This window comes from Miscanthus floridulus, chromosome 17 (assembly GCF_019320115.1).
Source record: "Miscanthus floridulus cultivar M001 chromosome 17, ASM1932011v1, whole genome shotgun sequence".
Lineage (NCBI taxonomy): Eukaryota > Viridiplantae > Streptophyta > Magnoliopsida > Poales > Poaceae > Miscanthus > Miscanthus floridulus.
In genome coordinates, this window is record NC_089596.1 from 19,480,436 (window position 1) to 19,505,410 (window position 24,975).

Sequence of the window (24,975 nt, forward strand, 5' to 3'; positions counted from 1 at the left end):
AAAGTTGGAAACCTGCAATGTTTCATGGCTATGAGGTAAAAGGTGCCCTTTAGACTAAAATAATGAACTAGTACAGAAGCAAGTCAATACTTTTTTTTCTGAAACTGCAACTTTAATTAGTTGACATGAGGTAGTAACATTTATGTTACCTTGTACGTTATTGTGGCTATGATATATAACCTTGAAGGTTGTTATCGTTTAGGTACAACTGTTGCAGCCACGGAAGATTTCCAAAGCTGGCTGGTATGAGACCCTCAAGTTCATTTCCATGTAAGTCGAGGTATTCCAACCGAGTTAGGTTGTCGACCAATCCTTCAATCGTACCGCTAAAATAGTTTTCACCTAAATCCAACAAAGTTAAGGCACTAAGATTTCCTATACCCCGTGGAATGTGTCCTGACAAGTTGTTTCCAGCAAAGTCAAGATATTCAAGGTTGGTCGTCGATAGGTTACCGATCGACTGCGGTATAGGTCCCTGCAGCTCATTGTAAGAGAGTAAAGAGAGAGTTAAGAGATCTACAGTTTTGTAGTGCACTCAGAAATGCCCAGTCCTGGTTGTTCCTTGCTACAAGCTGGTTGTACTCGAGGTTTAGGTCAGTCAAATTTGCTAGTTTTCCGAAAGCGGTGGAAATTTGTCCCGTGAATTTGTTATGTGATAAATCTATATCTTGTAGCCCTAGAGCATTGCCTAGGGAAAGCTGGGATGGGACCCTCAAATGTGTTATTTTTCAATGAAAGTTCTATGAGATTGGGAAGAAGTTCTCCAATGTTAGGTGGCAATGCCTTGCCTACCAGCATATTATTCCCTAGATATAGGTATTGTAGAGAAGATAGACTAAAGACGGCATAGGGAACTTCACCTGAAAGCCTATTGTCACTTAGGTCCAAGGTTTCTAAATTTCACCAATTGGCCAAGCTCATCAGGAATTCTTCCCTCAAGTTGATTTGAACCCAAAGAGAGATATACTAGATTTGATAGTAGGCCTAATTTCGGCGTGATTGAACCCACTAGCATGTTTGAAGATAAATCTAAGTCGATTTAGTTGGAGCAATTAGTAAGTGCATCTGGAATGATCCCAGACAATTGTTCCCGTACAAGTCAAGCTCCTGAAGATGCTGCAGGCGGCCAAGGAGAGGCAAGGGACCAGTAAAGTTATTTGCAGAGAGGTAAAGTTTGTGAATGAAAGTAAGGTTGCCAAGGAAAGAGCTGATTTGGCCTGACAAACTCTGAGCGGAGAGGTCGAGTCTCGAGACACGGTATGGTCGCGTCGAGTGGCACGTGACACACCATTCCACAGGCAGAAGTGGGAGCTCGTGTTCCAGTTGCTCAAGGCTCCATGTGGATCGCATGTGACACCCTGCTTGAAATGGAGTAGCGAGCGAAGATCTTGGCTGCTCTCATCAACTCTCGAACAATGGATGTTGGAAACTCCTCTATAACACAAGAGCAGCAAGGGCAGTAGGAAGACTAACCCAGAGCCAGGAGGCACCAACGATGCCTTATAGCCTTTTGATTTGATCTGCTTGGAACTGCCGGCTGGTTGATGGTGTGACAGCTGTGTTTGTTTGGATGCTGTGACTGTGTGTGATGGAGGCTGCTGGATGAGGCCATACGTGGTTTTAAGAACAGGTCTCACGGCCTCCTACTGCTACTTTACCCAATCTTGACCGCGGTCGTCCTCGTACTTGTACTTTAACGTGACCTCCGTTGCTGCGACGAAGACCTTGCACTACCACGATCCTGAATTACCTTGAGTGCACTGCCACAATCCTGAATTACCTCGAGTGCTAAAAATTTTCTTGAGTGCCAAAACAAAACCGCCGAGAAAAGAATACATAGTTTCCTTGGCGGTGCTACACTCTCAATTGAGTCCGTCAATCAGATTTGCTAGTTTAATAAAGACCAGATGACTTAACTGTTTCAACAAGTGCTGTGCTGTTGCAGACTTGCAGTTGGATTGGGACACGCTTCCAGCTTGGGGATCCTCTCCAGCTCAGGTTCTACCTCTCCATATTCATTTCGAGTAGATTTTACAAACACATTCATTTTGGATTCATGACACAAAAAATGGAGTTACGCTTACCCATCGCGGGTAGATTATCAAACAGAAATCATGGTTACAACTCGACTTGTGTCGATTCAGCAGGCAGATCAGTAAGCTCCTTACCTCTCTATCATACAGCAAAATCAGAAATCAACGCTTACAGAACCTGATGCTCCGCTAAACGTGTCCAGAACAAAGCCAAAACAGAAAAGAGAAGCTAGTAGCCTTGAGCGTGTAAGCGTATGGGTCAAAACTGGAGACATGGTCTTCAGCTCCATCCAATCATCCCTGGCACGTGCGTTCATCACGTATGTGGAACATAAGCTGTAATGATGTCACCAGCTATCAGTAAAAGGGGGCACAAAAGCTGTAATGATGTCACCAGCTATCAGTAAAAGGGGGCACAAATAGTGAACGAAATTGATTAGTGAGCGATCACCTTAACACCCACGTAGAAGGTAGTAAATATGAAGGCAAGGGCAGGCATGGCTGCAAAATGGGAACGTGTATCAACCACAAAGGCCACTGGGCCATGTACATCTGAATGAAATTCATTCGCAACTTATGGGTGTGAAATTGCAACTCACCATCCTTCCCAATCATTTTTGAGATCAGAAGTTTAATCCCAGATGGTCCCACAACATAACCGACAAGGTTTGCCACCTGTGCACGAAACATCTCAGAAATAGCATTGACATGTAACAATGTATGAATGGCTGATCTGAATGTACAGCTGGATTTCCTTTATGCCCGCCATTGTCCAAATGATCATGGCACATTGGAATTTTCCATTAAATATTACATGAATGATTTCATGAAGTCTCTTAGTATTTTCTTGGTTATGTATTGTTCAATATCTTCTATTCTTTTACTGCTACTAGGAGATCAGGTAATAATTGCATGCATTCTTTTAGCTGCGCATGCAGAAACAGATATAGAACATACCATAAGAAAGCTGATTGTCACAGCACCAGCAATTGCTTTAAATTCACGATGAACAAGGATCCCAAGGGTACTACTTGCCTCCAAAAAAATTGAATATATATTAGATGGTAGCATTGTTAAATTTCCATGAAACATTTTGCAAGAATGCCAAAATATCCAGGCATCTTAGAAAAATCATTCCAGCGGATGTCTTGAAATCTTTTTTATACCATATATATTGGCATGGAGTTATTTAGATCCTCAATAAATATACCATCCTTAACTCAAATCAAAACTACAAAATGGATCAATTTTATCAAACAAAGACAACTTGATATGTTTTAAGTAAATTTAGTATCTTACTGTAGCTTTTTAAACTAGATTGTAGTAACTTCTAAGAGACACAGCAGGTCTACCGATCACAGTTCTCTAAAGAAACTTTACCTGAAATTTGTTAGACAGAGATTTGACCAATATCTCTGGAACAAAAAATAAGCAAGTTAACCACGCCCATGAAACAAGTTTCCTGTTTAGGCAATCAAATAGAACAATCCAAGTCATTACATCTGATGTATCAACAGAGTATGATGTATCAACAGAGTAAGCAAGCATGTCAACATGTAAAATCTGCAGAAGCTACCATTCCAAATCATGCCACACTGCTACAAACGTGAATATCACCCAGATACTCAGTAGCTTTCTTCGAGAACCACCAAGAGGAATGTACAAGTACCTGCAATAACCAAGAAGCCAATCAAACAAAGCAACATGGACTAATCAATGTCTGTATATTGGTCCATGTACCAACTCTACTAGTATAGACATGTACCAACTCTATATACAAGCTTCATGCATGGGATTCAAAAATATGGTGTACATGGATGCAAAACTATAAAGGTGAACATTTGTTGCAGCTTCCATGTGCATCAATCAAAGAATTGTGAAGTTATAACCAGAAATGAACTATATATTACTTCAAGCAAAACCAAAAAAGAAAAAACAAGACAAATACAAACGTCCCCAGGAGATATATGTGGTAACCCAGAACAGATTTAAATCACCTGACACATACCTAACCAACCATCTGTTAAAAGAAGCATGCCAGCTTTTCCAGAAACTCTCCAGATCGTGGCAGTTATTTATGCACCTAGGCATGTTTTCAGGTGTCTCGACTCCTCCAACCTGAGATGAAGTGCTCAGCTTTAAATTTTATAAAAAAAATAACATAAAACAGATGCTGAGATCAGAACAAAGTTGTGTTGATACCGACGCTATCTTTTACATATTTACATAAATAATTGTTCGAGACAAATAAAACATATAATACTGTATGTCAGAGTAGTACTGAATACAAAATTTAAATATTGAAGTACCAGTGACCAAAGCCGGAAGTAGTGCCAAATAAGAAAGAATTTCAACCACATAAAGTTTAAAACCTGCATTGAAAAGTTTGAGAAGCCAATGAGCTTGATTATTAACCAAATGAACCAAGCCAACAAAGCAGCTCCAGAATGTTAGCTAAGAACAGAGGTATAACACATACTGAAGTTGGACATAAAACCAACCCAGACAGTAATACAAAAATGAAAAGCCATGATGCTCTGATAGGTGGTGCAAGAAAACTTATATACAGGTAATCAATTAACAAAATCTAACAAATAAGGAACAATGCAAATACTGGTTCGCGTTGACTAAAAAGGAGACAAATAAAATTCCATAAGTGACAAAGTCAGAAGTAAGGCCTGGAGGCTGGAGCACTTACAGGAAATATAATATGTATGTTATAATGTAATCTTTTTTCTGAGAATGTACAATATAATCTTACCCCATAACTGATGATGAAGATCTCAAATGGGGATAAGTGCTGCCATAATCGGCTGTTGTCAGAATATTTAATTCAAATTTCAGAATATAGTATATAACCATTATAGGAATAAAAAGTTAACCACATAGTATGAAGACAAGCAAATACCTTACTACAAAGGCATTGTAGTGGAAAAAGTGTGTCATGCCTTCCATAATGAGGAAATTTAAGATCCACCTCAGGCCATACAAAGATATTTGTGCAAATGAATAATTTTTCTGAGGTACCTCTAACTGCAAGATCGCTACATCACAAAGAGGTTAGTATGCACAACTACTGGGACATTTCTATGGAATGCTACTATTAAACCGCTACATGAATTAGAAACACAACCGAAATTCATCTCCAAAACTCTGCATGCAATTTCTTAAGTTGCCCAGAAAAATATGAGGTAACTTAAATAAAGACTGGAATTCACGATAACCAATGGTATATTACAATTAGCCATATCCAAATTCAAATTGAAAATGCCTTCCATATTTCTTTCATTCTTTGTCTTGAAAGGAAATCCAGAGTTCCAGACTAAACATCTGCCACGCTATAGATTGGCCTATTTCCTTTGAACTCCATTTTAGAAATTCTACAGCTTATATGGCAAGGTGTGTGCAAGAATAGATAGAACTTACTGGGTACCATATACCAGTTGATACCATTATGCTGAATGGTACAAAACTAAAAACTACAACCTCCTTGCAGAATTATGCAAGTGTAACTGTGTAAGGCAATTGGTTACACCATTTTTTTAATAAAGCAATTTGACAATACAAACTAAGAATATGTTCATCATGTAAAATGGTTTTCATTTCTTAACGCATAACTCATATATGAAATATCATTCTAAAGTGCTTCTTCTGCTTTCACCTTGATAACAAAACAGATTCATCAATAAAAAAAACTACCTATAGGGGAAAAACCAACCTGAGCAGCAAAGGCATTGTATCCAACAATAGGACCAGCAATGTAGAGTGGAGCATATGTCAAGTAGCATAAATACGTGAGGAAAGTGTACCTGTCAACACTGAGCCCTCTTTCCTGCCAAGAACATTACTTCTATCACCGGAGCGAAAAACAGATAGACATATCGTTCATCTTCATAAGGAATTGATTAAGCTAAATAGTTACAGATGCTAAATAAAAATCAACAAAATATAATATAATATACCATAGTGCATACTATAAAACAAAATGTCAGGGCCCACCGGCCCACTTTACAGACAACCTAGAAGATGTATTTTATATTCACCAACAGGCCTAATCATTCCTTAGTAAGTATTCTTCCACATCGTTACTTGGGAGGCCTTATTGCTCTCCCCAAACAAATCCCTATCCCAGTCAGTCGATAAGCAAAATAAAAGGAGCTGGCTCCTAACATATCTAGATTTAAAACATACTAGTTTTGTTCTTGCCCATGTAATTATCCAGTTCTCATGAACACCCTCTTACATATGTCTAGAACTAACAGTGGTGTATCATGTACCACCTTAGCACGTTAAGCAAAAATAGATACAAGAAAAATTGGACGAATAAAATACCTGCAAAGCAAAGTAGCATGTTTTGCCAGAATAACAAACCTGACATCTTTGCATATGTTTCTGCACCGAGAGTGCTCATGTTAGTATACTACAGTATTGAGCAAGATAGTGCATTTTGTGTATATGAAAGCTGGTACATCAACACATGTGACTATATCAAAGGTACAGTTAAGAAAATATAGAGATGCAGATATCCATGACAACTATGAGCAAAAATTATTCCTTTACAAAATAAGGCCGATTCCAAACATTGTTTTGAAACCTGAGTTTCATACAGATTCTGTCAGATATCAGATACACTACAGTCCAACAAGTATGTCAAGCTAGACAGATCAACTTTCTCAAACATTAAAGATCTGATGCTGAAAAACTAGCATGTACAGAAAAGGTATGACATTAGGGAACATAGTACCTTGTGATCAAAGCGAGAAGAATGAACTGTCCAGCAGTAATCACATCCAAAGCTAATCATCCGTAATACAACTGCCACAGGAAATTAGAAAGTTGCCAATATTGAGTCAAGTAAACTAGACATACTTGATGTCACATAAACGCAGACGTCTAACTGAGTATAAAATTGGCACAATACTTATGACAAATGAATACAAAGAAACTCTTGTGATAGATGGATCAAGCCTAATGCAACTTGAGACAATACATGCCTTAGCTTTAGGCATGTTGCAAGATAATCACCAAAATTAAGTAGCCCAGATCAATGGCATGTGACCTCACAGCAACGAGAGAATAAATAGTTCCATTGAACGGCAAAAGCGAGTATCTCGTTTCTTAATTCAATGGTTTAAAAGTTTTAATGAGACATGGGGTTTGGTATTCTGGGAACATGTTCATATAAATTGGGATAATAATTATCGATAGCTGATAATCAGTGGACCAACAAATCTAAAACATACCTTAAGAAAAAAAAAAACTGAAAACACTAGTCCTTTTCAAGTCAACACAGAATCTTTCATGGCTTCCCAGATCTGAAGAGAAACTAATTTGAAGAGCTAAAGTAAACTTCTATATACAAATGCACAGAATACATAGATTATTTCGATCAAATAAGAGTATAAGACAACATAAGGTGAAGCATACCAAAATTGAAGCATATGTGCCATCGAAATGTACCCCGATAATTGTCTAGAAAAGCCAGATTTTGCCTGTTTCAATATGAAAATTAAATCTCATCAAATAAAATGAAAAGAGACTTTAGAAAAAAGACCCTCCTGCACCATTCGAGAAAAAAAAGGAGGGGAAGATGAAGCAGCAGCATAAAGAATCTAACCCGAACAATGAGAATGAATAGCCTTCATAAACTCGGTTAAGAACAAGAACCGATAAGTTGAAGCTCCAAATGAGGCTTGTGCAATACTTATAATGAGCAAATAGCTGTAAAATATAGAACTATGATCAGCCAGAGAATGAAGCAGACATTAACCAAAATTATGGTAGCAAAAGTTCCAGATCCATTCATGATTGGTTTTAACTGATCCATGCGACTTAGCAGCTAGTGATGTCACAAAACAAACCAAGTGGCATTGTGCACTGGATTATGGATATAATAAATTCACAGATTTAAAACACATAATTACAATATGGCATCTTCTTTAATCTGTTTACCGCCTACTCGATATTATGTGTATCAATGACTGGAGTCATTTCGTGCTACGTTCAGATCACACACAGTTTCCAGAAAAGGTTCATCAACTCTGAAACAAAACAGTAGCTGTTTGTTGTACTGACAATAACTCAATGAGATCAGATTCTTCCATCTAAGTTCATATGTAGTACTTTTTGTAAACACAAACAACGTGGACAAAATGACTAAGACAGTTTGAAGTTAAAAGAACAGTGGTGGAACATGCAGGCACTGACCTTGACAATAGAGTAATTAATCGATGAAATTAAGAGAATGAAGACAACACTGCCATGAAAACAAACAAGTTAGAGGATTACAAAAGGGATGACAAAGAAGCCAAAACAAAATGGGCTGGCGAGTTGCATACCAAGCACCGTGAAGATAACACAGATAGCTCAAGGACAGCACAAGCCACAACAGGGCGGTCCCTCGCCCTTTCAAGCCATAGCAGTATCGCAGTCCATTAACTAACACCAGAAATGTTCCCATTACAGCGGACAGAATAGGCAAGTTCCCGCGGAAGTTCCTCCATTGCGCGTCGGACAGGTCCTGCGACAGAAGGCAAACGAGATCAAACAGGCAGCTCCTCAGTCTTCAGATGAGAGATAGAACACTAGCAGACAGACTGGCGAAACGTCACGCACATTCAGATGCCCCGAAAGTGACCCCGCGCGTAGTCCGTAGAGCCTCCCGGAGTAATCTGCACCACCCGCAAAGCAGCTGTGTGACGAGCGGCAATCGTTGACACAGAAGGTAACGGAACGGGAGGGGTGAGGGCTGCTGCCGCCGCCGTACCGTGCGAGAGGCGAAGCGATTTCCGGATCATGACGAGGTAGAACCCCAGCGCGTAGACGATGAGCGCGGCGAGCTCCACCCGCTTCCAGGGCACGCCGCCCATCTCCGCCCCGACCTCGAGCCTCCCACCGCCTGGGAAATGGGGGCAGCGGCCAGCGAGCTGCGGGAGACACCAGCCGAGGAAGGGCCCCGCCTAGCGGCGAATGCGCGGCTGTAGCCGGGAGCAGAGGCAGCGGGTGTTAGATATTATGGGCTTGGCCCATTTATTTAATAACTCTATTAAACTCTATGGTTCGTACATGTGCATTAATGGTTTTATACCATATGGGAATTTAATCGAGAGACGACTCTACTTAAATACTTGGTCATTGGTCGATCTATTTGAGAAGTAAAAGTGGATCACCTGGATGCCACACGCGCGCGCGCGCCGCCGCCCGGCCCGGCCCGTGGGCGTGGCGAGGCGGGCGGCGGCGAGCGGACGGGCGAGGCCTTTATTTTTGAAACTGACGAATTGATTGGAGGAGTCTATAAATCAAATCCTCCCTTCTCGGTTAAAATCTCTTGGCGAAATACACCACTTTCCAGCAACGCAAGTTCTTCCCGTTCCACCTCCGGCGAGCACCAGAGATGGAAGAGTAGGCCTCCGGAACGCATCTCCGTCGTGGGCTTCACCTGCTCGGGTGAAGACGGGCGATTACGTTTTTGGGGAGTGTCGGTGGTGGCACGACTACTCGCTGGTGAACCTGTAGCGGTGCCTCTTCACGGCATCCTTATCAGTATCATGATGTTCCTAGGTAATATTGCTTTAATATTCAACATGCTCTGTTTGGTTGATTTGGATGATTATGCTAGTACTGGTTTTCTGGTTCCTTTTATTTTTGTGATCATCATGATCTTAATATTTGAGAACACATCTTTTATATTTGTGATCATGTCTGTGATGCTTCAGTTATGTAAAACGATCATGTCTGTGATGCTTCAGCTATGTAAAACAATGTTTCACATATGTTTCGGCTCTATAATTTGTCTTATCATCATGTTAACATTTGTCATGAACTGTTTCTGTCTTTTCATTCATGACTTCACTCTCTTTTTATTGCGTTATTTTTATGGATTAAAATAAATATGAAAATGCCTTATTTGTCAACAATCCAAAAACGTAATTTCAGGCCATTTTCATCTGTTGGCTTTGCGGGCATGCTAAAGCCTACGCCGTTTGAGGGCACTCACTACAAGAGGTGGCGTGAGAAAGCCCTTCTGTGGTTGTCGGCCATGCGCTGTGGTCATGTGCTCAATGAGCAGCCTGCTACTGTGAGATCCGATGAGGATGAGCAGGCTTGGGGACATGCTGAGATCATGTGCAAGGCTGCACTGTTGAGCATCATCAATGATTCTTTGGTTGATGCCTACATACCACTTCCGACTGGCAGAGCTGTGTGGAAAGCCCTTGAGGCCCGGTACGGTCTTTCCGACGCCGGTTCTGAGCTGTACATCATGGAGCAGTTCCATGACTACAAGATGGTTGATAACCGTCCTGTAGTCGAACAGGCTCATGAGATACAGGGACTGGTGAAGGAATTGGAGCTGTACGGCTGTCCTCTTCCTGACAGGTTCGTGGCAGGTTGTATTATTGCTAAGCTGCCACCTTCCTGGACTGATTTTGCTACTACCTTGAAACACAAGAGGCAGCAGTTTAGCATTGCTGAACTTGTTGGCACTCTTGATGTTGAGGACAAGGCAAGAGCAAAGGATGTTAAGGGAAAGAGCAAGGGCGGGAATGGTGAGGCGACTACTAGTGCACATGTGGTGCAAAAGTTTCGTCCTAAGCCACAAAAGAAGAAGCCCCAGCAGGAGCTTAAGCAGAAATCCACTACCTTCTTCAAGAAAGGTAATAATAAGAAGATGGGATTAGACAAGGCAAAGATGAACTGCTTCACTTGTGGGAACACTGGGCACTTTTCTAGAGAGTGTCCTGAGGCTAAGTGGAAGCCCCCACCAAAGGCGAAGACAGTCAACACCATTGAGACTGATGCAGACGCTGCTGGGTATGGTAATTTATCTGCATTTACAGTTTGTTCCTCACCTGATTGGTGGGTTGATACAGGTGCAAATATACATGTGTGTGCTGATAAGTCCTTGTTTTCTTTTTACCAGGTCGGGAGGAGTGGAGCCTTGCTGATGGGGAATGGCGCGCGTGCTGGTGTTCATGGTGTTGGTACGGTGGATCTGAAGCTTACTTCGGGGAAGACCGTGCAACTCAAGAACGTGCATCATGTCCCCTCAATAAGGAAAAATCTTATTAGTGGCTCTCTGCTATGTCGAGACGGTTTTAAACTTGTGTTTGAGTCGAATAAATGTGTTATGTCAAAGTATGGAACCTTTGTTGGAAAAGGCTATGAGAGCGGAGGCTTGTTCCGCTTGTCTTTGGTTGATACTTTACCTCTTGCAGTGAATAATGTCGTTAATAACGTTAATGTTGAGATGAATGTTTGGCATTCTCGATTATGTCATGTTAATCTTGGTTGCATGTCCCGCTTAGCTGGTTTGAATTTAATTCCTAAATTTGATGTTGCCAAAAGCTCCAAATGTCATACATGCGTTGAGGCAAAACAACCTCGCAAGCCTCACAAGGCAGCTGTGGTGAGAGAGTTGGCACCACTTGATCTCATCCATTCCGATATTTGTGAAATGAACGGAATTTTGACAAAAGGTGGTAAGAGATACTTCATAACGTTCATAGATGATTGCACTCGATATTGCTATGTGTACCTAATTAAAACAAAAGATGAGGCATTACATTATTTTAAAACCTTTAAAGCTGAGGCTGAGAATCAACTTGAAAAGCATATCAAACGGTTGCGGTCCGATCGCGGGGGAGAATATTTCTCTAATGAATTTTCTGAGTTTTGCGCGGTGCACGGTATAATTCATGAGAGGACACCTCCATACTCACCACAATCCAATGGGATTGCTGAAAGAAAGAACCGCACTCTAACTGACTTGGTGAATGCCATGTTGAAGACAGCTGGTTTATCTAAGGAATGGTGGGGTGAGGCAATTTTAACTGCGAATCATGTCCTAAATAGAGTGCCCACAAAGAACAAAGAAATCACTCCATTTGAGGATTGGGAGAAAAAGAGATTAAATATTTCTTATCTTCGCGTTTGGGGTTGTTTGGCCAAAATGAACGTGCCAATAAACAAAAAGCGAAAGCTTGGACCAAAAACTGTAGATTGTGTTTTCTTAGGCTATGCCATTCATAGTGTGGGCTATCGGTTTTTAATAATAAATTCTAGTGCTCCTGATATGGCTGTTGGAACGGTCATAGAGTCTAGAGATGCCACGTTCTTTGAGAATGAATTTCCAATGAAAATAGGTGCATCTAGCATGTCTAGTCATGATCCTATTCCTGAACTTCATGAATCAAATATACACGCTGATGATAACACCCATGAGCTTGAGCAAAATCCTAAGGAGGATGATAATACTGTCACTCGAAGGAGTAAGAGGCAAAGAGTTGCAAAATCCTTTGGAGAAGACTTTATTATATATCTCATGGATGACACTCCCACAACCATTTCTGAGGCATACTCTTCTCCTGATTCTGACATGTGGAAGGAGGCAGTGCAAAGTGAGATGGACTCCATTATGTCCAATGGGACGTGGGAAGTGGTTGATCGTCCATTTGATTGCAAACCTGTGGGCTGTAAATGGGTGTTTAAAAAGAAGCTGAGGCCTGATGGTACAATTGAGAAGTACAAAGCTAGGCTTGTTGCTAAGGGTTATACACAGAAGGAAGGTGAAGATTACTTTGATACTTACTCACCTGTTGCTCGATTGACGACCATTCGTGTGTTGCTATCCCTGGCTGCCTCACATGGCCTTTTCATTCATCAGATGGATGTTAAGACAGCCTTCCTAAATGGAGAGCTTGAGGAAGAGATCTACATGGATCAGCCTGATGGGTTTATTGCAAATGGTCAAGAGGGTAAAGTTTGTAAGTTATTGAAGTCCCTGTACGGCCTAAAGCAAGCCCCCAAGCAGTGGCACGAGAAGTTTGATAAAACTTTAACATCAGCCGGCTTTGTTGTGAATGAAGCTGATAAATGTGTATATTATCGGTTTGGTGGTGGTGATGGTGTGATACTATGCTTATATGTGGATGATATATTAATATTTGGCAACAATCTAAATGTGATTAAAGAAGTAAAATATTTTTTGTCGAGTAACTTTGAGATGAAAGACTTGGGAGAGGCTGATGTTATTCTCAACATTAAGCTTTCAAGGGAGGAAGGAAATGGTGGGGTAACTCTTATGCAGTCTCACTATGTGGAAAAGGTCTTGAACCGATTTGGGTACAATGAGTGTACGCCTGCTCCTACTCCGTACGATCCAAGTATTCATTTGAGGAAGAATCATAGAATTGCAAGAGACCAATTGAGATATTCACAGATAATTGGTTCTCTTATGTACCTAGCTAGCGCAACCAGGCCTGATATCTCGTTCGCTGTAAGCAAACTGAGCCGGTTTGTGTCAAATCCGGGAGATACTCACTGGAATGCTCTTGAGAGAGTGCTGCGCTATTTGAAAGGGACAATGAGTTACAGCATTCACTTTTCCGGGTATCCGAGGGTACTAGAGGGTTATTGTGATGCTAATTGGATTTCTGATGCGGATCAGCTGTATGCCACGAGTGGATATGTGTTTCTACTTGGAGGTGGTGCTGTTTCTTGGAAGTCTTGCAAGCAGACTATCTTAACGAAGTCTACAATGGAAGCAGAACTGACCGCATTGGATACCGCTAGTGCTGAGGCAGAGTGGCTCCGTGATCTCCTGATGGATTTGCCGATTGTTGAGAAACCAATCCCAGCAATTTCCATGAACTGTGATAATCAAACTGTGATCACTAAGGTAAATAGTTCTAAGGATAACATGAAGTCCACAAAGCATGTGAAGAGACGTTTGAAGACTGTCAGAAAACTGAGAAACTCCGGAGTAATTGCATTGGACTATGTCCATACATCAAATAATCTGGCAGATCAATTCACTAAGGGTCTGTCACGCAATGTGATAGAAGGTGCGTCGAGGGAACTGGGTTTGAGACCCACATAGAGCCATCAACAGTGGTAACCTATCCTATGTGATCGGAGATCCCGTGAATTAGGATGGCGAAACAAGCTGTTGATTGACTGAGGGAGAGACCCCTTAGATTATAGCTCAGTTTGTTGGAGATGCACCGTCTCTCCAATACTGTTAGGCAGGATGATTAAGTTCTTAATGTGATCCGAGCGGCTTGGTATAGCGGGGATGTTGTCCTACAGAACATCCTATAAGGAACACACCTATATGAGCTCGATTGCTAGTCACAATCTATGAGATGTGGGTAATCTCTAGATGCTCATGAAAAGGCCTCGAAGTGTGACTTATATGCTCCAAACAGAGGGAAGGCACTTGGCAGCCTAGTATCAGTTAAGAGGCTATGTGAAACTCATCTCGCACAAAACTGTCAATTCAAGGTTCTGTCCATTGTTCAGTTGTGGATGAGTGTAGCTAGCTTTCTAGATGGATGTTCAACTTAACAGTCTCCATCGAAACACTGGTATATAAAAGGAATGTGGTTCTGAGAACTCCAAACTGCGTACCCTAGAGTTTGGTGGGGATTGTTAGATATTATGGGCTTGGCCCATTTATTTAATAACTCTATTAAACTCTATGGTCCGTACATGTGCATTAATGGTTTTATACCATATGGGAATTTAATCGAGAGGCGACTCTACTTAAATACTTGGTCATTGGTCGATCTATTTGAGAAGTAAAAGTGGATCATCTGGATGCCACACGCGCGTGCGCGCGCCGCCGCCGCCGCCGCCCGGCCCGGCCCGAGCCCGTGCCCGTGCGCGTGGGCGTGGGCGTGGCATGGCGTGGCGTGGCGTGGCGAGGCTAGGCGAGGCAGGCGGGCGGGCGGCGGCGAGCGAGCGGACGGGTGGGCGAGGCCTTTATTTTTGAAACTGACGAATTGATTGGAATTGATTGGAGGAGTTTCTGGTAACTCCTGTGACTCCTGGCTCTCCGTCTCCATCTCTCCCACCGCAGAAGGGAGGTGTGACCCCTCGGTGCCGTCGGCTTCTCATCTTCTGGCCTCTGCCTATAAATCAAATCCTCCCTTCTCGGTTAAAATCTCTTAGCGAAATACACCACTTTCCAGCAACGCAAGTTCTTCCCGTTCCACCTCCGGCGAGCACCAGAGATGGAAGAGTAGGCCTCCGGAACGCATCTCCGTCGTGGGCTTCACCTGCTCGGGTGAAGACGGGCGATTATGTTTTTGGGGAGTGTCGGTGGTGGCACGACTACTCGCTGGTGAACCTGTAGCGGTGCCTCTTCACGGCATCCTTTTCTGCACTGCATCGAGCGGGACGACTACAACAGCAAAGCACCACCATGGCTTTTTCTGGTGCGAGCGGCTCTGCCGTAGGGTATAATCTCCTTCACCCTCTTCTGAATTTCATTATCAGTATCATGATGTTCCTAGGCAATATTGCTTTAATATTCAACATGCTCTGTTTGGTTGATTTGGATGATTATGCTAGTACTGGTTTTCTGGTTCCTTTTATTTTTGTGATCATCATGATCTTAATATTTGAGAACACATCTTTTATATTTGTGATCATGTCTGTGATGCTTCAGTTATATAAAACGATCATGTCTGTGATGCTTCAGCTATGTAAAACAATGTTTCACATATGTTTCGGCTCTATAATTTGTCTTATCATCATGTTAACATTTGTCATGAACTGTTTCTGTCTTTTCATTCATGACTTCACTCTCTTTTTTATTGCGTTATTTTTTATGGATTAAAATAAATATGAAAATGCCTTATTTGTCAACAGCGGGACGACCGAGATCCGGGGTCAAACGGCAGCAGCGGACGCCGCCGCACGAACGGGACGATCCAGGCGGAAAGGCAGAGCTAGCGGCCACGGCGAGGCCTGAACTTGGGACTCCGGGAAGAGAGTTCAGGTAGGCCCCACCGGATCATCCGACACGTGGGCCCAGTGTGACGGCCTTGTGCGCCATTCTTTTAGCAGCAGAAGACGGGATAGAATTAGACGGAACCTGGTGGACCATTTGGGCCTCACAAGCCATATAAAGCCCATGTAACGGGCTAGGTTTTAATGGGCTGTGTGCTGAGTTAGGATCGGCAGTAGTTGAAACTGAATCTACTCAGAACTCTCTCGCCCGTGCTTTCCCCTCTCTACAGTGCTCAGAGGCGAAAAGCGGGCAATTTCTCGATCCCGGCCTGTTCCTCACCGGATCTCTCACCTCTGTCGGCGTCTCCGGCGTCGGGAGGTGAGGGATTTGGTTGAGGGCTGGTGCAGTTGTCTGTTACTAGTAATTATATGTTATAGTTTGAGTAGTTTAGGGTTACCTTCGGTGGCATCCATGCGATGCCATCCGAGGTCTTCGGTCCTCCATGTCGGTGCTGATGATGGCGGCGATGGCTCCCTCATCGCTGCAGCCTGGAGGTTAATAAGGTGTGAGCTCGTCGGATCTGGAGTTCTGGTGGGTGCTCTAGATCTCGCCGGGTTATCCTTTTGTCCCTCCCTCATTTCTGTCGGCGCCGGCACTGATGATGGACTCTCCGACGAAAATCTTGGGAGGTATGTCTACCAACTTGTGGAACTGGGTTGGTTTTTAGCTCCCATCTCTTCTGATGGTTTGCTTCCCCTCCTGGGTGTATCGTCTTCCGACGAGCCGGGGTTGATGAGGCACTAGATTCCTTGTTCTCCGACGATGTGGTGGCCGCTGGCCATCTAGCTCAGCCTGGACGTTCAACAATTACAAAGCATGTCGGTGTTTTCGATGTGCTACGCTTGGTGGCACTGAAAACCTCTAATGTTCCTTCGTCGGGAAGGTGGTCGGCTTTAAGGCTCCTACTCTGACCGTCGGCGACGAGGACAGCCGGGAGAATCTTGCAACGACTTGGATGTAATTTTCCTTTATTTCGAGGGTGTCTTTGTAAGATTTGGGATGTAAACTATCAGAAATATATGTGAAATATAAACCCGGTTTTTCAAAAAAAAGAAACTGAATCTACCCTACTAATTCACCAACTTTTTTTTGCTAGATCCACACTAAAAAAACGTCCCCCGCTGAGAAGCCCCTCCTCCATCTACCCAAAAAAGTGTACCCAGAAAAATAACATCTTCAAATTGGACTCTTCTACCCTATTAATTAACCAATATTTTCTTTCCTCAATCCACACTATAAAAACGTCCCCCACTGAGAAGCCCCTCCTCCATCCACCCAGAAAAAACATCTTCAAAATAGACTCCAGATTTAGTCTGAGCATTCTCACTCATTCTCACTAATCCAAGGGCCAAGATCGCGTGTGAACCTCCTCATCCCTCCTATCTCCCACACCCGCGCCCAGCCCCTCACACCCGCACCATGCAGTCACGTTTTGATTCCTAGGTACCTTCTTTTTTTCGTGATTTTTTACATCAACGCGAGCGACTCCTTCCCCTCCCCTCGAGACCTCTCGCGAGTCGCGACAAGGCCAGAGGCAGCGCCTCCCTCTCTGCCCACAGCAACCCTCTCCGACCAGCACCTCCATCTTCCACTCCGACCGACAAGACACCCCTCTCTCCATCCTCGTCGAGTGGCTCTGTCTCCTTCTCCCAGTCCGATGGACAGCTAGGGTTTTGGTCGGTGGCAACCGCGCCTCTCCTCCTCGCCTACATCAGTCAACAGCACCGCTCGTCGGAACCCTAGCCGCCGCCACTAGGCGCGGGCTCCCTGACTGGCCGCGCCTCCATCTCCCACGTCGATCGGCCCCTCTAGCTCCAGCTATCGTCTTCTAGCAATGTAGTAGCCCCCATTTACCATCTTCCTCGTGAAGGTGTGTTATATTCTCTTGATTGGATCAAAATGTTTGAAAGATCCTTGTGTGGTTTTGGTAATTGAGTGACAACCTAGGTGGACTAATTGTGTTTATATGAGATACACAGGTGATTAGTCCACAGATACATGTGTGTGAGCAACATATGCCATGGAGGTGGAAATAGCTCGGAGATGTTGCAAAGCTCACACATGTGATGTTGAAGGAGCTCATTGAACATGAGACATGACATTGAGTCATGTGATCAAGGTGGAGAAGATCAAGATATGACTTGACTTGATGGACCGGTTGTAAGCGTGAAGGGCAAGTCGGAGGCTTTGGAGCGATGGACCGCGTGGCGATGAAGCTTGAGCAAGACTTGGCACCGATGGACGAAGGCAAAGGTAAAAAGCAAGTGAAGTCAAGATCGATGAACCAATACAGTCACATGATGATATGAAGTGGATCATATCATTTGGTGATTGGTTGGTGCATGTGTTGCATCAACAATGGAGGAGATGAAATAGAATGCGCAAGGCAAAGGTATAACATAGGGCATTTTATTTCACCGGTCATAGATGTGTAGAGAAGTTGATGACCGGGTTTAGAATAGATGGTCGTACTATCAAGAGGAGTAAACTTGTTTGCATATCAGTCATCTAGTGCCACTCGAGTGATCTAACTTTGCATCGTCACTAGGATCGAGTGGCGTGGCAAGTTGAGTGGCTAATCCTTTGGAAAATGATTGTGAAAATGCTGACACACATACACATGGTGGAGTACACTTGGTGATGTTGGCATATTTTCAAAGGAGAAGAAGTTAGAGTTGATGTGGATCAACTCGGTAAAGAAAAGGGTTCGAAACTTCACCGACGGAGTGCGACAGTCCGACGGTGCCACCAGCGTCCTATACAGAAAAGATAGGGTTTCACAGAGTGCACCGAACGTTGGTCACGCAGTGACTGGACGCTGGGGTCCTGCATCCAGTTAGTGGCGGTAGTGAAGGCACAAGCATCGATCTTTGACCAGACGTTAGGTCACTTCATGACCGGACGCTGGGTGGGTGTGTCCGGTCCCGCTGACGTGGCAACATAGAAGAAGAGGAGAAGGATCAAATGCTGATGCTGCGTCTGATCGTGATCGACCGGACATGTCCGGTCTCAGTTGAGCGGCTCTGGGAGCTCTCTAGAAATGACCGGACGCTAGGGTCCTGCGTCTGGTCATGATCAAACTAGCGCGTCCGGTCGTGACTAGAACCTTACTAGAAGTGACCGGACGCTGGGTCCTGTGTCTGGTCTTGGCACTGTGCTGTGTCCGGTCATCACTTGACCGTTGAGATCAAGCAACTGAGGTTGAACGGAGGGGACACGTGGCGTGCATCCATTGACTGGATGCTGGTAGGGTGCGTCCAGTCGATACGACCGGAGCGTTCGGTCACCCCGAGCTATACCTAGTGAAGGGGTACAATGGCTCTATTTTTGTGGGGCTATAAATAGAAGGGGGTCTTAGCCTTGGGCTGTTAGCTGAGCACACTAGAGCCTTGGTGGCTTATGTGGTGGTGCTTGGGAGCTCTCTAACTCACTCTAGCTTGATAGTGATCATCCGATTGAGTGAGTGAGTAATTCTAGTGCGATTGTATCATGAGGTTGCATCGAGTAGCACTAGGTGATTGAGTTGCAAGCCGGTGGTGCTTGTTACTCTTGGAGGTTGCCACCTCCTAGATGGCTTGGTGGTGGTCTCCGTCGAAGCTCGCAAGAAGCTTGTACGGTGCTCTGGAGAAGAGCTTTATGTGGGGCATTGTGCTCGCCCCGAGGGAGCCATGAAGAGCAACTGTAGTAAAGCAAGACGCGAAGGGCGACAAGTGGTCCGGCTGGGTCAAGTGCTAGAGCTTTGTGGTAAGCACTCCACATGGGAGAGTGTGACTTGCAGGTCACCACTAGCAAGAGAGCCGGCGGCAACCTTGGAGCTTGTCTCAACGGGGACTAGCGTGTTGGCAAGCACGTGAACGTCGAGATAAAAATCATCATGTCATCCTTGTATTCCCGTTGGTTTGCATCCTCGTTACACAAGCTTGTAATTACTTTTATATATATTGTGCTTGTGTAGTTGCTTTTGTAATTAGTTAGCTTCTGTAGCTTGCTAGTTACCTTCTAGCTTGTTGAAAGGTCCTAATGGCTAGAGGGGGGTGAATAGCCTAATAAAAATTTCTACAACAACACTTAACCAAAATGGTTAAACAATTATGAGGCGAAGCAAGTGTTGCGCTAGCCTACTCAAAAAGCAAGCCACCTACCACAATTCTAGTTTAGATAGTGTCTATTCACACAAAAGCTATGACACTACCCTATGTTAGTGTGCTCTCAAAGGCTAACTAAAGAGCCACACCAACCAAGCAAGCAAGCTCTCACAACTAGCTACACTAAAGAGCTTGTCAACTAGTTTGCGAAAAAGTAAAGAGAGTGATCAAGAAGGTTATACCGCCGTGTAGATGAAGAAACCAATTAATCACAAGGATGAATAACAATGAAGACTAATCACCTCGGAATCAATGATGAACACAATGATTTTTACCGAGGTTCACTTGCTTGCTGGCAAGCTACTCCTCGTTGTGGCGATTCACTCACTTGAAGGTTCACGCGCTAATTGGCTTCACACGCCAAACCCTCAATAGGGTGTCGCACAACCAATACAAGATGAGGATCACACAAGCCATGAGCAATCCACTAGAGTACCTTTTGGCTCTATGCCGGGGAAAGGTCAAGAACCCCTCACAATCACCACGATCCGAGCCAGAGACAACCACCACCCTCCGCTCGACGATCCTCGCTGCTCCAAGCCGTCTAGGTGGCAGCAACCACCAAGAGTAACAAGCGAAACCCGCAGCGAAACACGAACACCAAGTGCCTCTAGATGCAAACACTCAAGCAATGCACTTGGATTCTCTCCCAATCTCACAAAGATGATGAATCAATGATGGAGATGAGTGGGAGGGCTTTGGCTAAGCTCACAAGGTTGTTATGTCAATGCAAATGGCCAAGAGTGTGAGCTTGAATCGGCCATGGGGCTTAAATAGAAGCCCCCATGAAATAGAGCCGTTGTACCCCTTCACTGGGTACAGCACGGGGTGACCAGACGCTCAGGTCCGATCGACCGGACGCTGGCCCTCAGCGTCCGGTCATGTGATTCACTCCACGTGTCCCCTGCTTCAAATACTATTCATCAAATTTCAATGGTCATTAGTTGACCGGACTCTCCACTACAACTGACCGGACTTAGAGCCTCCAGCGTCCGGTCGTTTCCAGTAAGGTTCCAGAAACATATTTTGCCGACCGGACTCGTCCGATCATGCTTGACTAGACCCTGCCAGCGTCTGGTCAGACGACGTCTCCTCTGTGTGCCTCACTGTAAGGAAAATGGACCCTTGGCCTATTTACTTTGGATTTTGGTGTTTGATGACTAACACAACCAAATTGGACTAATGAATTTGCAAGTGTTTGTTTTGTAGTTCAATAGGGTGCAAGACGTAACTTGGACAAAGACGACGTGATGATTCGATGATCAACACCTCAAGCAAGACCTTAGGAGCACAAGAGAAGACCCAAGAGATCAAGCAAAGTCCAAGCATGAAGATTGGAACCAAGCCGTACGCAAGATCGCGAAGAAACGCGCTCGCAAAGGCGACCGGACGCTGGACCAGACGCTGGTGGCTCGATAGTCGGGATGACCGGACGCTGGACCGGTGGCTCTACAGTCGGGACAACCGGACGCTGGACCGGTGGCTCTACAGTTGGGACGACCGGACACGGGTGGCAAAACCGACTAGACACAGGGAAGCAGCGTCCGATCGAGTACAGTAAGGTTCTAGAGCGGCAAATCTGTGACCGAACGCGTCTGATGGTAGGAGACCAGATGCTGGCCAGCGTCCGATCAGTATATTGCCGGCTCAATGGTTGGGACAACCGGATGTGTCTAGTCAGGACGATTCAGCGTCCGGTCAGTAGCAGTTTCACGGGATTTTGACCCCAACGGCTACTTTCTCAGTGGGGCTTATAAATACAACCCCCAACCGGCCATTTGAGAGAGTGGAGCTGAGGAAACATACCAAGGGTGTTGATACACCATTTTAGTGATCTCCACTTGCATAGAGCTTAGTGATTCATTAGGTGATTAGCGTAGGTGCTTTGCAAAGTGCTTAGGTTGATTAGACCACCGCTCATGCGCTTGCTCTAGGTTGAAGCCTAGTGTTTAGTGAGGTTTGCATACCTCTTACCACTCAGTGCTTGCGAGCATCATTGTTGTACATTGGAGGGGCTTGAAGTCTTGCGAGATCACACCAACCGCGTTTGTGGTGTGGCCGCCACTGTGTACCAGAGGGAACAAGGCCCGCGACGTTTTGGTCGGAAGCTTGATAGTGAAGACGGCGGGGAGCATCCGAGAGAGGCTTGCCGGAAGGCACGTCGGAGACCCACTTGCGCGTGGGGAAGGCCTGAGGCTATCCACGGAGTTACCCGACCGGGAGCTTGGCCCTTGCGAGGGATTCCTTGCGAGGGGCTCCAACGAGGACTAGGGGGAAGCTTGCGCGCTTCTCGATACCTCGGTAAAAATACCGGAGTCATCGACGTGAGTTTGCATATCTCTACCTTGCTCTTTAGCTTTCGCATTTACATTGCTTACATTACTTGTTTTGCGGTAGAGATAGCAACTCACTAGCAAAACCGTAGTTGCACATTTAGATAGTTCATCTTTTACATAGGTTTTGCTAGAGTTAGAAAAAGAGGCCATAGTTTAGAGTTAGAATTTTTAAGTTGCCTAATTCACCCCCCTCTTAGGCATCATGGTCCCTTCAATTGGTATCAGAGCCAGTTGGCTCAATTTGGACCTTTAGCTTAACCGCCGTTGAGCCAACACTATTTAGAGTGGTTGGGATGGATACCGCTAGGCCTCTGCATTTTGATGGTACTAACTTCCCATACTATAAAGCTAGAATGGCTTGCCACCTTAAGGCAGATAATTTGGGTGTATGGAGAGTCACTCATGACGGGATGAAACCCATCAAGAATCCCAAAAAACCCACAAAGAGTGATGAAAAAGAAATGCACTTCAATGCTAGAGCTAAAAATTGCTTGTTTGAATCACTTAGTATGGATGTTTTTAACCAAGTATTCACTTTAAATACGACACATAAAATTTGGTTAAAACTTGAAGAGCTCCATGACGGCACAAGCAATGTCCGTGAGCAAAAACATTGTCTAGCAAAGCAAAACTATGATTCCTTCACTATAAATGATGATGAGCTTGTTCGTAATATGTATTCTCGTTTGAATCTAATTATCAATAAGCTCCATTCTATAGGATTATTAAAGCTAGATGATGCGGACATCGTGAGGAAGATCATCTCCATGCCACCACAAAAGAAATATGCAAGCATCATCACCATCCTTCACAACATGGAGGACTTGAGCAACATGACCCCGGGCATAGCCATTGGCAAGTTAGTGGCATTTGAAATGTCACGTAAGATGGGTCAAGAAGAAGCTTCTTCATCAAGCAAAGGCAAAGCTCTCGCTTGTAGCGAGAAAAAGAAGATGAAGGGCAATCAAGTTGAGACAAGCTCAAGCTTAAGTTCCTCAAGTGAAGATGAAGAAGAAGATGAGGACGATGATGATGATGATGATGATTCAAGTGATGATCAATCTTCCTCCACCTCCAATCTTGATGAAGAATCAATCAAAGTGATCAACAAGGTGGAGAAGATGATCCAAAGGCTCAATGTCAAGGGTGTGCCCATCCAAATTCAAGATTTCATTTTCACAAATCAAAGAAATGAGCAAAGAAAGAGAGGATGCTATGGATGCGACGAGTTGGGGCACTTTGTGGAAGTTTGTCCAAATAAGCCCACACCCAAGATAAAGAAGAAGGCATGCAAGAACCAAGCCCTCACATCAATAATATCATGGGATGATTCTTCAAGTGAAGAAGAACCCCATCACAAGAGGTGAGACCGCAAGCACTCATCATCAAGCTCTTCTCGTGTGTGCCTTATGGCATGAGGTAACGAAAGCTCTTCCTCTAGTGAGAGTGATAGTGATGATGATATGCCTTCTTATCATGAACTTGTGCAAGAAAATCTTAATTATGCTAAAGCTTGCACTAGTCAACAAAAGAAGCTCAAAAGTTTAAAAGAAGAGCTAGATAGTTCACAAAAAGTATACAAAACCTTGCTTGAACAATATGAGAACTTTGCTAATCTCAATGTTGAACTATCTACTAAAATTGAGAAACTTGAGACTAGTGCAACAACAAATGCATGCACAATCAATGATGAGCAACTCTTAAAGAAAAATGAAAAATTAAAAGAAAAGTTAGCTAGCTCACAAGAAGCATATAATAGTTTGCTTGCTAAAATGGAAACCATATGCAAACATTGTGATGAGCTAACTAATAAAGTTGCTAATCTTGAAGCCGTTAGCACAACCTCCACCAAGGCATCTAAAAGAAAAAGTTCTATCTTTAACATGTCTAAAAAGGATGCCTCTACTTCTTGTAATGATTTATGTTTAGACTCACCTTTATGCAACCAAGTTTGTGTTGAGAAAGTTGTTGTAGATACATGCACACAAGAGGTTGCAAAGGAGAATGAGTAACTCAAGCAAGAAGTAGCTCGCCTCACCAAGGACTTGACTCAAGTGAAAGGCAAGGCGAAGCAAACCCAACTTCATTAAGATAACACCGTCAAGGGAGTGAAGAAGCTTGATGAAGGACAAACCGTGGTTTGTTACGTGTGCCACAAGGAAGATCACAAATCCTATGAGTGCAAGGTGAAGAATGGGGGAGGAGCAAAGAAGAAGGAGAAAAAGCAAACAAGCAAGCTCTCCAACACCTACACCAACAAGGTGGACAAGAAGGCCTCCACACCTTATCTCTTGAAGAAGAAGAAAAATGACAAGGTGGTGGCCATCAAGGTGAACAAGCAAGCCAACTATGGGGTCAAACGCTTTTGGGTGCCAAAGGAAATCATTTCAAACATGAAGAGCACCAAGAAGGTTTGGATCCCGAAAGGGAAGTGAGAAGTCTGTCGGACTTCGGGGAATTTGGAGACTTGGCAAAGTTTGGGTGCATTTCATAGGATGCATCATGATGGACAAAGTCAGTGCCAAGTAGGTTAGTGAATACTATGGACCCAAATTCCCCTTCCCATGTTAGGTAACTAGATGCCATTACTTTCAATTAGTATTCATTTCAATTGGTATTGTTTTTCAATTGATATACTCTTAAAGCATCTAGTTATCTTTCATGCC

General features: G+C 43.9%; 1 protein-coding gene across 3 annotated transcripts; it reads right to left on the minus strand.

Moving 5' to 3' along the window:
* Positions 1-2,069: 2,069 nt before the first annotated feature.
* LOC136516348 (membrane-bound O-acyltransferase gup1-like) lies at positions 2,070-9,029 on the minus strand. 3 transcript variants are annotated; one of them, XM_066509718.1, is made up of 19 exons: positions 8,800-9,029; positions 8,649-8,704; positions 8,372-8,553; positions 8,241-8,289; positions 7,651-7,754; positions 7,461-7,525; positions 6,778-6,848; positions 6,366-6,425; positions 5,752-5,865; positions 4,942-5,066; positions 4,795-4,846; positions 4,343-4,405; positions 4,042-4,151; positions 3,610-3,702; positions 3,414-3,495; positions 2,991-3,068; positions 2,633-2,708; positions 2,485-2,534; positions 2,070-2,369 (listed from the first exon to the last, which is right to left on the minus strand). In XM_066509718.1, the coding sequence occupies exons 1-19, from the start codon at positions 8,900-8,902 to the stop codon at positions 2,328-2,330; spliced, it is 1,575 nt and encodes a 524-aa protein (XP_066365815.1). In that variant the 5' UTR covers positions 8,903-9,029; the 3' UTR covers positions 2,070-2,327. The 3 variants fall into 3 exon arrangements, 1 of the variants encoding a protein (XP_066365815.1); XR_010774004.1 differs by lacking the exon at positions 2,070-2,369 and having other exon boundaries at positions 2,991-3,060; XR_010774005.1 differs by lacking the exons at positions 2,070-2,369; positions 2,485-2,534 and having other exon boundaries at positions 2,645-2,708; positions 2,991-3,063.
* Positions 9,030-24,975: the final 15,946 nt, after the last annotated feature.